At 38.8% G+C, this 15,420-nt stretch overlaps 1 protein-coding gene across 1 annotated transcript in view; it reads right to left on the reverse strand.

The window, feature by feature from the left end:
- Window positions 1-305: 305 nt before the first annotated feature.
- LOC103144816 (ovochymase-2) overlaps window positions 306-15,420 on the reverse strand; it is a 32,544-nt gene continuing 17,429 nt past the window's right edge. The window contains exons 9-25 of the mRNA XM_007561960.2: window positions 11,544-11,684; window positions 10,010-10,255; window positions 9,739-9,924; window positions 8,665-8,774; window positions 8,472-8,572; window positions 7,726-8,003; window positions 6,624-6,787; window positions 6,363-6,546; window positions 6,061-6,279; window positions 4,932-5,066; window positions 4,630-4,851; window positions 4,370-4,552; window positions 3,682-3,794; window positions 3,072-3,166; window positions 2,573-2,862; window positions 1,932-2,092; window positions 306-895 (exon numbers count right to left, since the gene is read on the reverse strand). Of these exons, the coding sequence (XP_007562022.2) occupies window positions 707-895; window positions 1,932-2,092; window positions 2,573-2,862; window positions 3,072-3,166; window positions 3,682-3,794; window positions 4,370-4,552; window positions 4,630-4,851; window positions 4,932-5,066; window positions 6,061-6,279; window positions 6,363-6,546; window positions 6,624-6,787; window positions 7,726-8,003; window positions 8,472-8,572; window positions 8,665-8,774; window positions 9,739-9,924; window positions 10,010-10,255; window positions 11,544-11,684 (3,017 nt within the window). The 3' untranslated portion in view covers window positions 306-706. The remainder of the gene's footprint in view (window positions 896-1,931; window positions 2,093-2,572; window positions 2,863-3,071; window positions 3,167-3,681; window positions 3,795-4,369; window positions 4,553-4,629; window positions 4,852-4,931; window positions 5,067-6,060; window positions 6,280-6,362; window positions 6,547-6,623; window positions 6,788-7,725; window positions 8,004-8,471; window positions 8,573-8,664; window positions 8,775-9,738; window positions 9,925-10,009; window positions 10,256-11,543; window positions 11,685-15,420) is intronic.

The raw sequence follows: 15,420 nt of genomic DNA on the forward strand, positions 1-15,420 counted from the left end.
GCTTTCAAACAAGGTTTGTAGATTTATAATTTGGAAATTGAGTAAAAAAAAAATCCCAACTTTTCACGTTTTTTTAAAATTGTGACCATTTATTACTGTTCAGCTCATCTTTTTCTTTATTTTCTGTCATAATTTAATAACACCTATGAAGAAACCCATTCAAACAAAACCTGTGTATTGATTAGAAAAATGTGTGTATTCTCTAAAATAATTTAATTCAACCAAGAATTGTATTATAAAGAAGATAACAGCAGGCAAAATAATACAAACGTTAAAAGAAGTGACAGTTTTGGAAAAAAAAAGGCTTTGGGAATAAAAATAACTTTTATTTGAATTGAATCACCATAGTAAACAGTGGCTCATTATTTTGGATTACTTGATAAATAATTTTCTGATTAATCCATCATCAGGTAAGTTCCCATCTTTTTAAAAGCAGTAATTTCACCCAGATGATGATGAAAATTTGACTTTCTCCTCAAAGTATAACAAAAATATTCTAACATTTTAAAAATTGAGTGGCACAACTAAACAGGAAATTGAAATATAAACACAAATTTGTAAATATATTAAATTTTATTTGAACATAAATGTGATTGTAAACAAATACAGACGTTATTAAATATTCTCTACTCATACTTTTATGTATTTAAGGCAATAAAACACAACTCTGAACCCTGAAAGCATTTCGTCCTGATCCTTGCAAATTTCATATCGCCTTGTTGTTTTCGTACATGAACTTCCGGATGCTGTCCTCGATCCAGTGGCTGAAAGCCGACACTCGGGTGAACACCGACGGCTTCTTGTCTTTGATGCAGCCCTGCGGTCCGAAGCTGACCACACCGTGCACCTCCCAGGTCCCAGCGACGGAGCAGGCAAACGGACCGCCCGAGTCGCCCTGCAGGCAGCAGAACAAACACTTCTGATGACGTTCAGACGAGACGACGACTCAATTCTGTGTCCTTGAATTTGGGGCGAACGGTTTATTAATAACCTGACTGAGGTTTTATTGACCTGTTCAGTGCTTCCTGTAGCTCTGAGACTCTAATTGTCGCAGAGCGTGGTTGGTCATTATGGCAAATAAACAGTGCCCAAATGTGCTTTTTGTCCAATTATAGCTGCAATCTGGGCAGCGGTGATTTCTAATCAAGGTTGAGCGACCGCAAACAAAACAGCCGGCTGATTGAGGAATGAAAAGACGACCCAGCTACGTGACAACAACACACTTATGTAACGTTCGAGGACTTAAAAAGGAAATCATTTGAGTTTTTCAAAGTGGGCTTTAAGGGTGGCCACAAGGGGGCGCTACGAAGGTCTCAGAAAGATACATAGAAAATGGTTTAAAAAAGTAAATATAAAGAATTTCATATGATCCCTTTTTATGTAATAGCACACTAGGGTCATTGTAGAAAAAAGATGGAGGAGTACATTTGTGCCAAAAAACCTCTTCATTTTGAGATTATGCTTAGAAAATTTTTAAAGGAAAAAAAAACTTGGAAATTTCAGAGCTTGAAAAGTTGAAAATTAGTTATAAAAAAACCTCAGAATTTGTGATATTAATCTCAGTTATTTTTTGAAAAAAGATGGAAATTTCAAACTTTGTCAAAAATTTGCTAAAAAACTCAGGTATTGTGAAAATAATTTTAAAAAATTTATAGAAAAAAAATGTGAAATATCTGCATGATCAAAAATCAGAAAAATTCAACTTTTGACACTGAGAAATTTCAAAGTTGTTTTTTGTATAAAACTCCTGAGATTATTCTCAAAATGACATGCTTTGTAGCATGTAAAGCACGCTACATCGTTTGTGGGTTTGCAAAGGGATTTCCCAGCAAGAAGCCAATGCTGCTTTGGGAACCAAGGCGTGGAAAAGTTTGCGAACCCCTGGCCTAAACTGTCCTGGGTTTGTTTTCAGTGTGTGGTTGTGTGCGAACCTGGCAGGCAGATTTCAGCTCGTCGGGGGATTCGTAGCCGGCGCAGATCATGGAGGGCCGAAGCGTGTCCCACCAGTACGAAGGTTTGCTGCAGGTCTGGAAGTCAATAACTGGAAGAGCTGCTTGGTTCAACGACTTAGCCACGACAGGGAACAAGTTACCTGAGAAACCAAAATGTTTCAGATGTTTCAGGTTCTATCACCAAGGCTTGTTCCTAATGTCTGTTCCAATATTTTGTACTGGAACAGCGTTAGAGGCTGCTGCTCCTCCTGCATGGAATAAACTGCAAGGCTCTTAAAACCCTCATACTGGAAAATAATAAAGTCTTAGCAAGTATTTTTGGTCCAGTTTCTAGTGCAAATGTCTTAGTACAATGGAAATAAGACAAGTAATTTTTCAACAAGATATAGGAGCTTGTTTAAAGTCATCAAAGAAACTACAAAATACAGAAATAAGAGATATAAACTAATTTGGCTAACAAAAAAGTTTTAAATAAGCTGTCAAATATAAATAAAAATACTTAATACACAAATTAAATTGTTGTGGTTCAACAGAACAATTTAATGTGCAAAACCAAGAATCTTATTTTATTATAAAGGAAATCTTTGTATTAAAAATGCTCAACACCAAAATATGTCTACCTTTCTCGTCTCCCCATCCTGTGACGAAGCACGGCGTCCCCGCCGGCATCACGGCTCCGGGCTTCGGCAGACAAACGGGGCTGATTTCCCTCGTCATGTTGACGGGCTCGCTCAGATGCACCAGGGCGATGTCGTAGGTGATGTCAGAGGGATCCTGTTCGTACACGAAGCCCTCGTGTCGGATAATCTTGTCCACCTGGAGGCACTTCTCCACCGAGGGAACGTCCATGGAGGAGTCCATGTGGTGTTTTCCCAAACACATGCGGTACAAAGACGGTTTGTTCAGAGGGCTGAAGAGCACATGGAGCATAAATATGTTTCAATACAGTAATCAATTAAACATGATTTAATAGAAAGCAGATTTTTTTTAGAGAGCACTTAGTGTCAAAAACAACTGCTTGAATGTCAAAAGATGCAGATTAGACAACTAAACAAATGTGTTGATAATAGGGTGTTGGTAGTACAATAAAAAAGTGTATTTATTGTGTAAGATACTGACAACATAAAACAGTGAGCAGCAGTAAGGATCCATTCCTCATGAATCAAAGAGCCTCCACAGTTGTGCAGGTAAGGGATGGGAGGCAAGAGAGTCGCCTTCAGAAACAAGAAAACAAAACATTATTTTAAATTCAGAACATTTTTTCATTTCTAGTCTAGGACACACCTACGTCAAAGCATGAGGGAAAGGCTAAAAGATTATTTTTAATTATAATAAGTCATAATATTAGGAGAAAAGTTTATAGTATTATGAGATTATTATCATTATCAGTAGCTGGACTTTGAAATATTGTGCAAATGACTGAGGGACTTCAAAGAAGAACCAAAGTTGCTGAGCTGTCAGATCTTGATAGATCTGTCCAAGCTTTGCTCTCATTAAAGGAACTTTTTGCTGCAATTTTTATTGTTAGTTTCTAGTGTTTTACGACCAGAAATTCTCAGTTCCTAATTAGAAATGACATGACTGCTGGCTGAAGATGAACAGACTACTTTGAGTTTTTCTAAGTGGTGAAGCAAAAATAATCGTGGAAACAAAAGTGTAAAAAGTCCTAAAAAGTAGTTTTTGTAATTACTTTATAAGAGGAAGGAGGGAAAGCAGAAGGTTTTTGCACCTGCATTGAGACCTGCCAAGGCCAGGAGTGGGGGACAGCCTCCTCCCCGTTGACGACGCGCTGAGTCGGCGTTTTTGGTTTCACTGCTGGATTTCCACAATCTTCTGGCCAATCTGAGTGCAGAAAGTTTGAAACGTAAACTTTATGCTGTAATCCAGGACTAAGAATGCAGTCTAAGAGTTTATACTACAAAACCACAAAATCTTACCAAGAATTTGTGTCTAAATTAACTTATTTAGATTGTCTTCGGAAAGCAGAGTGTCTTTAGTCAGAGGCTTCTTCAAATGTGCTGTAATACAGACTGCTACAGCCAACAGCCATTACTATCTACAATAACCCCTTGAAAATTTGAATTAATGTGAGAAACATATAATTTCCTACTGGGATCAATAAAGCATTGTTGAATTTGAACTGTGCATTTAAAATAAGATAAAAAATAACTTAAAAATAGCCTTTCAAAAAGATAAATAAGCTTGTTTGAAGTCTATATATAAAAAGGTTTTTTGACTTAAAACAGGAAAAACAGTACAAATATGCTGACATAGTGCTAATCTTACTTGAGTAAATTTTTGGGTACTTTTCCCACCTCTGAAGATCAGGACTGTAGAATAACTTGTCGACTATTTGCAGCAGCATTAAGAACCTCAGAGGAGAGTTAGCAGCAGCTAGTTTAGCTGCTTCCACTCACTGATAGTGATGTTGTCCCAGGGGTTTGGAGGAGGAGGAGGTAAAGTCGGAACAACACTAGCGTCAGTGGTCCAGTAACCTCGGAAACCTTTCTGCTGATCTGCACCATTACTCAAAAAGCGGATGACCGCCGTGTTGCCGGGGATGGCGAAGGGGGATGGCGGGGCGAAGCCGCAGAACCGACCTGGATGACAGAAAAAGAAAACAAGGTTACTAAAGAATTAACTGAACAAAGATTGAATCTGTGTGATGGCAACAAACCAAGTGATGCCATGGTTTCTCCATTAAAGATCTCCACGTAGTCCACACAGTTTCCAAACATGTTAACGGCTTGCAGCTCAAAGTCAGTGAAGGCCACGTGAATGCTTTCTGCCGAGGGAACGTTGATGTGCCATGTGCAGGCGCTCTGCGCGTTGTAGTCGCTGGGCCAGTTTGGAGAGGTGATTTCCCCCTGGTTGCTGCTGAAACGTCCTCCACACGGAGCTGCAGCAGAATGAAACTACACGTCATGCGACAGCTGCTTATGTTGTGTCTCGTTCCACCAGGTTCACTCCCCGTCTCACCCTCTGTAGGGTCCACCGCCTTCCAGGTCACAGTGAAACCAGAGTCGACCACCTTGTCGTTAGTGGAGAAGCTGATCTGAAGTTTATTTCCATCACTCACCAGATCTGCAGGGGGAACATGACTGCAGTAGGTGCCTGTTGGAAACAAGAAGAAGAAATTCTTCAGCTATCAGTTGAGTGATTAAATATTATTTTATCAATCAAATCAAAGCAGTTTTTATCTGAATGTTATCAAATTACACCAACCAGTCCCTTCAGTTTTTCACAATTGATGTTGACACAAAATCAACAGATCCTCACCCTTTTTTGTGCTAATGCATAATTATGGATTTACTGCAAATTTTTCTCAAAAATGGCAGAAACGATGCGGGTTAAGTGATGCTACTTCACACCTGTAGATGGCGGTATTTCATACCTCTACTATGCTGCTGCCTCAGCTTTACTTCATGTTAAGTGACAAGTAACAAAATGTGACATTTACTGCCATGCATAAGCGCAAATATTGCAAAATGTCTCGCATATATTTCTAAAGAAGCTCCACAAAATCAGTGATTTTGATTGCAAAAAACCTGAAAATCAATCACAATCTTGGAGGGACATTATTTAATTTTAAAAAGTACTTATCAAATGCAGATATAGCTGCTTATTAATATTTTAACAGTTTGTTAATGGGTTTTCTGAAAACATTCTAGCACAACCGATGCTAAGACCTTCAACATTTCAGGCCAAGACGCGTTTTTTTTTTGTTTTTTTTTCAAGTGTTGTTAATCTTATCGTGTGCAAGAAGCTTTGTATGATCCCTTAATAGATAAAATAATGTATTTCATTTGTTTAAATCCTTATTTGTAACTCTAGTTTTACAGTTCTACAAATTATGAAGCATTTACTTCAGACATATTCATAAGAAATCATAAGTATTTGTTGTTTATTTTGTGGATTCATTCCTTTGGATATTTAAATATTTTGCTCTTGCTCTGTTTTTTATGGACGGGTTTTGTTTTGCGAGTCAGGAAACATGCAAGCAAGAAGAAGGACGTCAAAAATGTCAATCTTTCGCCGGAGCAACACTTTGTCACCTGACTGACATGTTTTTGCTGAAAATAACAGGCTGCGGCAGACTTTCACATACCCAGACTTCCCACGGTGTCTGTGAGGCTGACTTTGTCGTTCAAGCACAGCTGACTCTCCTCCAGTGAGAAACCGGCGAAGTGGAGGTGCACCAGTTTCCCTGCAGGCGCCTCGATGTTCCACTGGCAGCGGGCGTTGTTGCTGTAGGCGGCGGGGTAACTCATCGACGACACTGTGCCGCCTGCGCCGGACAAATCCTTCGGCCCTCCACAACCTGATGCTGCACAGAAAAACCACCAGGTGAATAATGGGCGCACTCATTTTCTAGACAAAGTGGGTAATTTCAGGCAAATAGATTCATACTGTGCTCATTGTAGAGCTCCCTGCGGATGACATTTGAGATCCAAGGAAGGTAGGCTGAGGAGCGGGTGAACACGGAGGGCTTTTTGTCCATTATGCATCCAATAGGACCGAAGCTGGTGATACCATGAACCTCCCAGGGACCACCAGGTGTGTCCTGGCAAACCAGTGGACCCCCAGAGTCTCCCTGCCAAAGTTACAAACCCAGAATGAAACAATTCTTCACAGAATGTCATTTTGTTTCAGCTTCTGTGGTTGTTTTACCTGACAGACAGACTGCAGCTCGTCAGGCAGTGTGTATCCGCAGCAGATCATGGAGGTCTTCACCTGGAACCACCAGTAATCCATCCGTTTACAGGTGTCATACGGGACAACAGGAAGGGCCACCTGGTTGAGCGTCTCTGAAGCTTTAGGATTCACCGAATCACCTGATTAAACGCATAAAAGCAATTTATTCAGCATTTTGATCAGTATTTCCCCTCCTGTCCAGCAGGTGGCATGAAAACTTTGAGACAGGCTGTTCTGGAGGGTCAGTGTTGCCAGATTGGGCTGGTTTCCACCCAACTGGGCTTTTTGGGTTGAAATAAACATCTAAAGTCGGGTATCAATGTTTGGGCTGCTTTTCAAAACATTTGGCTGGTTTTTAGGAAATGATCGCAGGGAAAATATTTCTGATTGTGTGACAGGAAAGCAAAAAACTGGAACATTTTTTTAAAAATACAGTATTCTTGTGCTCATTTTATTAGTTCCTTTATTCTGAAATATCTTGAAGTATTTTTGGTGTAGTTTCTACTGCAAATACACTTGAAATAAGATAAATCTAACTTGAAAACAAAAAATCAGCAAGAAAAAGGAATTTGTTTTAAGTCAATAATTCCTTAATTTTGATGAAAAAGCATTATTTCCACTGGCAGATTGTTTCTCTTACAACTGGGACTTTTTTAATCAAAATAAGTAACTATTGACTTAAACAAGTTCCTAATATTTCTGAAACGTTACTTGTTACTTTTGCTTTATTTCAAATGTACTGAGATATTTGCACAGGAAACAAGACCAAAAATACTAAAGATTTTGTGTTTTTTGCCGTGTAGAATTAATTGTCGTTTTTTAATTAAGTGTTATAGTAGCATTGTATCATAGAAATTCAGGTGATAAAAAATGAACTAAAAGTCTCATGGCATCTGTTTTCTGGTCAGCCAACCAAAACAACATGAATTTAGGTTAGAGGTTGAGATTTGGGCTGTTTTTTTTTTGTTTGTTTTGTGTTTTTTGATCTGGCAACCCAGAGGATCAAGCGGCAGTTTAACCCTGTAAACTGGTTTGAAAATGAAAAAGTGACGGACTGAACATGAAGAAGAAACAGCACCTGTCTCGTCCCCCCAGCCTGTGGCGTAGCACTTCTTTCCTTCAGGAAGGATTTCCTCCTCAGAGGGAAGGCAAGCGAAGGAAATCTGATCTGTGGGAGCGGCGTCCTCAACCAGCCTCACCAGCGCAATGTCAAACTCCACAGTGGGAACTGTGGGATACTGGAAGCCCTCGTGGCGATAGATGCCAGAGATGCTGATGCAGCGTTCACTTGGCTCTGCGGTGGTCAGGTTGTGTTTGCCGAGGCACATACGCCAGCGCTGCAGCTCATCTGCATATCTGGGGGATGAATTAATTGAGGGTTAGACTTTATTTTTTTAAGCTACAGAGCCTTGCAAAGTTTTCACACCTCTTCAACTTTTTTACAGGTTATTGAAAAAGCTGAAATTCAAGAGTTAAATAACTTCTTAACAACAACCAGTCAGTGTGGTTTCTGTGCTCACCACAGTAGCTCTAGTCAAAGTGTTCAACAACATAAATACACTGCAAATATCTTACCAAGTATGTTTGGTCTAGATTCTAGTGCAAATATCTTAATGCACTTTAAATACGACAATAATAGCTCATGAGTAACTTTTCAGCATGATATGGGAGCTTGTTTTTAGTCAATAACTTATAAATACTGATGAAAAAGTATTTGTTCAACTGGCACATGTTTCACTGATAACACGGGAAAAATGTTGGCTTTGACTCTATAATAAGACAAGTTCACTTTGCATTTAGGAGACTATTTTTTCTTGTATTCACCTTATGAAGCAGTGAGCCGCTGTTAGCACCCAGTTTTTATGAATCAGAGTCCCACCACAGGTGTGAAAAAACTTGGGCTCAGGCTGACTGGAAGGCCAGACCTGAAAGAAACACACCAAAAAACAAGCAGAGAGATGAAAACTGCCTCAGTCCAGAAACCGCAGCCGCTCCTGTAAACTCTGAACATTCCCACCTGCATGGACACCTGCCAGGGCCAGGAGTGCGCTACAGCTTCCTCTCCATTCACAATGCGCGACGCGACAGAAGGAGGAACGGCCGGCTTCCCGCACGTTTCGGGCCAGTCTACAAGAGATGTTTGTGTTTGAGTACGGGCAGAAGAAAGAGCAGAAATCTGCTGCTGACAGATAAACCTCTGTTTTGCACTGATGCATGTTTTCCAAAATTATTTTTGCAGTTACACACGGCTGACATTGCCGCTTCAAAAAACACGCCTCCACTACAACTTGCTGGGTAAAGATAATTTCTGTGAAAATGCAAATTAAAATGCAAATTAATGCAAATTAAAATTGTACATTCATTTCTCAGACAGCAAATTATTTTTTCTGCTCCCTTCTGTAACCTTGCTAATAAGGAAACTCTGTCTGAGCTTGGCAGGAAAATGAAATCCTATAAAAACAGCGCTGTCCATCTATCAAACTCTGTTTAAGAAATTGCTTTGTCAGTGGCTGCAGCCACCTGGGGCTCATCCCTGGATGAAGAATGGAAATAAGGTGACAACCAGCAAAGGAAGGGAAGTGAAGCAGCCGGTCACCTCACGCTGTTCTCAGCATCAAAATAACCGTGTTTGACCGTTCACCTGGGACGCCAGGGACTCGGCGTTCGCCCAAACTCATTTCAGTTGTACTGAACTGGACCTCATGTTGAGTATGGAAACTTGTAATTGGACATCAGAGATACTGACACTAAGCAAACACATCAGTAGGAGGAATGTATTACGCTAATATTAAATCCTACATTGATCCCGTTTTTGAGGTTTTTGTGGTTAGAAAAAAAGCCTTTTCATTCTTACAGTCTGCTTTCCTAAACTGAAGCTAAATTATATGTTGCATTTATATAACTTATAAACTACTGTTACAGAAACATAAAGGTTATGCTTCACAACATTCTGGTTACTTTTCCAGACTAATAACGTATTTTTCTTTCACTTATAGGTTACTTCCCCCCAAAGTTACAGTTCTGATCAGTGTAGCTTTGAGTTTTTCTCTTTAATATAGTTAATAGCTTTATGCTGACACAGATAGGCTACCTATGGGGATGTCGTCCCAGGGGTTTATTTCAGCAGGTGGCTCAGTGGGAGCAGGGACACTGGGATCTGTAGTCCAGTAGGCTCTGAAACCTTTGGCCTCAGTAAACATGTCTGCGTGAAAACGGATCAGCAGCCTGTTGCCTTTGGTTTGGATGCTGTTGGGCAGGTTTGTTCCACATAAAGGTCCTAAATGAAACCAAAAATAATTAGTCTACTGGCTGCATAACTGAATTATTAGTGATTACGGTAGGGGGGTAAATGACTAACTTACCATGTTTTTGATTTAGTGCGCTAGTCAAGCCATTGATATCATACAGCATCACATTGTCGTAGCACTGAGATGTGATAAAGTCTTTGGCTTCCAGGTCAAAATGAGTGAATGTCAAAGTGATTTTCTTCCCTAAAGGCACAGCAATGTTCCACATGCACTCCATGTTGGCCTTGTAGTTCATCGGCCAGTTCTGGGATTTGATAACACCAGTTTCCTCTTCAGAGGAAAAGCCACATCCCTGGATGTCTAAAAAGCAGAGATGGATGGTATGATACATGGAGGAAAGATTAAGTATTAAAGCAAGGCATTGAGTACATACACTTATCTACAAGTCTACTGCAGGAAATACATTTTTCAAGCAAACGGACTGAGAACAAGAATTTTGCACTTTGGTTCATCAAATTATACAAATTAAAAATGTCTGACTCTGCAAAAACAGTTGCAATGCTACAGAAGCTGTCATGCACAGAAATAATTTTTTATCACTGTAGTTGAGGATAAGGTATTTATCTTATCTAAAGATAACAAAACTGTTTTTCTCAAGATAAAGATTGCTACAATCAGTTATTATGATCGAAATCAGGAGACAACAGATGCACTGTTGAGAAACAGGGAATCTTAAACAGCATAACTAAGCAAATACAATCTGGGAACTGAAAAATCCCACAGTAAACCAATTTAACTGTTTTTCAGTTGGAGCTAACACTAGTTTATAAACCTAGTCCTACAGCCGGAGGCGGAATGGACTAATTTTGTCACGACATCTTCTATTGTTGTGACATTAAAAATGACGATAAAAAATATTCAATCTTTTTAGGATTTTTAGTATTCATAGGGCCACAAACACAAATACTGTCCTTGAAAAACATTTTCATGTGAATCTGACTTCTTCAGGACGAGACTTAAAGAAGTGTGATTTATATCACTACATTGTGTGCAGTAACTTTAATCATATTTTCAAATTTACTGATATTTGTGGAGAAAAAAGTAAAAATAACATTTCCAATAATGTCAGTTTTGTTTTTTAATATTAATTCAAATTTATGAAGAATAAATCACAGATTCTAATCATCTGAATTTTTTTAAATGATAAAAAAGTGTGATAAATCCCCACTTAGTGGACCTTATAATTCATATTGTTTGTTTATTTAAGCAACAGGCAGAATCAGTCAGAAAACAGGCATTACTGCTCAGTAGTGTGAAGAATGTGGACGGTGCTTGAGTATTAAAGTCAAGCTGGTTCTCCTGTGTCTGTGTGGATGAGTTGTTCCAGAGCAACATACAGTTCTACCTCTCTGCAATAAGTGGGATTTTATATCTCTTTATGACGATAATCATTGTGATAAAAGATTAAAAGGTTTTATCTGGTTCTTGATTCCTTCGCTGTACTTTGACCCATGTTTCCACAGAGCTCAGGCAGCTGCAGCAGCAGCCGAGTATCTGGCACTGGGATGTATTTATGACTGGTTAACGAGACGTTGAGATGCTTCAACAACTTCCTCCCTGAGCTGTGAAGGTGTTTCTGCCATGCTACCTGCGATGTCTTCAGGATACACCGCCTCAAACTCTGCAGAGAATCCTCGATCCGTGAGGCGACTGTCCGACTGGAAGCTGACAGAGATTGTGTTACTGGCGCTGACCACCAGTGGGGGCAGGATGTAGCCGCAGTGTGTACCTGAGAGCGAAGCAGAGGAGCAGGGATAAAACAGGTTCATGTGGTGGATCGAAGGTCCTTTGAGCAGATAAGATTTGGAACTGTAAACAGGTAAACAGGATAAGTGACCAGTGTGTAGATATCAGATGATCTGGGTGCAGAATCTCCACTGATTAAGATAAGGCTCCTTATTGCACGTGTTGTGCTATGTGTGCATGCTGTTGATGGAGTATGCACTCTATTTTGTGATGACTGAAATCCTAACCTGTAAATTTTTTTTATATTGAACAATGAAACAATAGACATAATTCTATATTATATATGTAGAATTAAGAAATAATTTAAAAATAACATGACAACATGAAGTAGAAAAAATATATCAAAAAACATCATATCATGTATAAACCTAAAGAGGTTAAAGAATAAGAAAGAAAAAGGCAGCAGCTTCATTTCCATTGACCATATAATTGTGCATTTTGACATTTCAAAAATAAATTTTCTTAATGGAAACACCAGTTTTGAAAAAGCTCTTGTTGAGGTGCAAGGATGAGGTGGTTTTTATTGCCATGCTGAAATTGGTTTATTTCACAAAACTGCAATGGAAACACTTTTTTGTGCATATTTGTAATGGAAATGCAGCTACTGACATCCTTAGATATAAACTTTTTAAACTACTTTGAAAAATGAACTCAGCTTATTGTATTGTTTCATAAGTAGGATCAACTAGAATCTATATGTGATTGAAATGAGACATTTGTTGTGAACTGATACTAAATTAATTAATTAAACTGAACATTTATTTTTCTGGAAAGGGTTACAAAGCAATTTCTATGACTTTAGGAATCTGAAGAATGGCCAGTAAGACCCCATCTGCTAATTATCCAGGAGATAATAACACAACCCAGGACAACATCTAACTCTGCAGGCCTCACATGCCTCACTTAAGGTCAGAGTTCATGATGCAACAATAAGAAAGACTGGTAATGTTGGCATTCATGGGAGAGTTACAAGGTCAGAATTAATGCAGATACAGAAAAACAAAAACATCAGTGTTATATTCACCAAAAACATCTTGGTGATCCTCAAAATTTCTGAGACGATATTCTGTGGACCGATGTCTCATTGGTCAGATGAGGTTGTCGTAAATATGCTATATAAATAATCTTTGAAGTAAAAGCATTTATTTTTTCGTGATTTGAAAACTTTACTTTGTATTTACTCATCAGATGATGATCCAAAAATGACAATAGAGCAAAAACAGGAAAAATCTGTAAGGTGGGCTTCTCCACAGCACATGCACGACTTCACCATCTGGACAGAAAAATGTTAACTACCAACCAGCTGGCTCATCCAGCTGCATTCAAACCCTTTGAGCCCGTCATTATGAAAACACAGGCATCTCTTATTTCCATCTGTACTCTCAGCTCTAAAAAAAATCCTGATATACAAAAGGGGGAGACTTGCAAGAAAACTTGAGGGAGGTTTATTTGTGTGTGCAGGTCAGCAAACAGGTCTGCTGCCCAGCCTCCATGTAGAAACACAGCTAGTAACCATAGCTTTCCTGACGCTACCGAAGCCTTTACCAACACCATTATCAAGCTGAAGATCAAATATACTGCCTGGCCAAAAAAAAAGTTGGCACTTGAATTTACCTGAGCAGAGAGATATGAGCTTCCGATTGGATTGTTACTGCATGGACAACTGTCTTCCAGCTGGCAACGAGTTATTTAACCGCAACTGATACAATAAGTAGCTCTGCATCGATTGCAACACTGGATGGAAATAAATCTGATGACATTGCAGAAGCTTATCGAAACAATGTTATAGCAAATGTGTGATATGATCAAATAGGCAGTCCAACAAAATATTAGTGTGTGATACGTTTTTTGTTGTTGCGTACATTTAAATTTAAATTGGATTCAAACTAGTGCTGTAAGTTGCATCAGATTAGTCACACTCTAGCGTTGTGGTTAGTCACTATATCTAACTTTGTCAGCCTGAAATAAAAATATGCACACAATTGTGACTTTCGCAAGAATGGTGCCTTGGGCAAGCCCCTCTTTTTGCTGAACACCAACCAATTAAAATGTGTTGTTGTTTTTGTTTTGCAGCAGAAAGCAGGTAATGTAGCCTCCCAGCACGCAACAGCAACTAAGGGAAATTGACAGATAAGATACGTTTTATTTCTTGGGTTCCCCTCTCCTATCTGATGCCGCCCTGGGTAACTGCCTATGCACCCCACATCAAAAACCGCCTCTGAATGCGCATTTTCAGAAAATGTTTTATTGTCTCAAACCAAACATGTCTGAAGATTGTTAGTTTTCCAGGCTTTTATATTCAAGAAGGTTAAAAGGAAACTGTTTTATAGAAATGTTGCTCTCTATTAATTTCCTATGAAACTTGTGAAATGAGGTGTCAGCCGGCCAAGTGACTGGTGCAATTTGTGCATGTGAAATTTTGAGTTTGTACACGCTGGCTAGCGACGCAACACGACAAAGTTGAAAATTTTCAAACTATTGTTCTCTGCTGTGACAGAAAACTTTCACTTTTTGTTGTTGTTTGTTGTTCATAATGCACTGCTGTGTGAGAGGCTTCTAGGTCTAAAAATGTTCAGATTAACACTGACACCCCTAATTTAAACATAAAATATAGCAATTTCCAAACTGTGAAGACAAAAAAAGAAAGAGATAAATCACTACCTAAATGTAAAACAACATGTGTTGTTTTTATTTCTTTCATTTGGAGTTTTCCAGAAACAGGTGTTGTTTTGTCTTATTTTCGCTTTGGCACATAAGCTCTGAGAAATGCACAGTGAGAGTGTGCCTGGGCCTCGGTGCTCCAATACTCAGCAAGAGATAAAGCTGTATCAGCCTCACTGCAGCCAGTGAAGTGAATAATGAGAGGTAATTTATAACGGTGCGGCTCTTTGCAAGGAAGATCTTAATCAACAGTTTTACAGCAGGAAAAGCAGCAATTTAGCAATTTAGTGGTAACAGAAAGGTTGGAAGAAGATGTGCCAAACACACACTTAGGGTGTATATTAACAGATGCACATCAGCGTCTTTCATGTGACAGGAGTCTAACGTCTGCCAGCAAACTAACATGTAGGTGCAAAATGTTCTTTAAAAGTTCACACTGCAAAAACACAAAATGTTACCAAGTGTTTTTGGTCTAGTTTCTAATGGAAATATCTTAGTACACTTGAAGTACAACAAAACTAATTTACAAGTAACCTCTTCAGCAAAATATAGGAGAGTATTTGATGAATATGTAGTAGGTTTGAAACAATGTGACCTTTTTCCAAATTAAATAATAATATGGGTAAAATGTCTTGTTCCACTGGATTTTCTTGTCTTGTACTGCAAAAACACAAGATCTTACCAAGCATTTTTAGTTTCAAGTGCAAATATCTTAGTAAACTTCAGATAAGTGGAAATCTGCCAGTGGAACGTTTCCCCCATATTATAACTTCTAATCCTATTTTACAAGTTATAATATGGGAAAAATGTCTCGTTTCACTGACATATTTCCACTTTTCAGTTCAAACAACATATTTACTTCAACTGCATAAAATGTCATACAGTTTAAAAGACAGTTATTTTGATACTGATCAAAGGTGAGTAGTATTTTGAATTCAATGAATGAATTGAATAATCATAAATGGTTTGTAAGAGCAGATTAATGTCTCACTGTCATGACCAGTGAGTTTGTGGATGGACCAAAATGCAGTCAAGAGGTGGGAGCATGGATCAGGTCG

The sequence above is a fragment of the Poecilia formosa genome, unplaced genomic scaffold (assembly GCF_000485575.1).
Source record: "Poecilia formosa unplaced genomic scaffold, Poecilia_formosa-5.1.2 Scaffold132, whole genome shotgun sequence".
Classification (NCBI taxonomy): Eukaryota; Metazoa; Chordata; class Actinopteri; order Cyprinodontiformes; family Poeciliidae; genus Poecilia; species Poecilia formosa.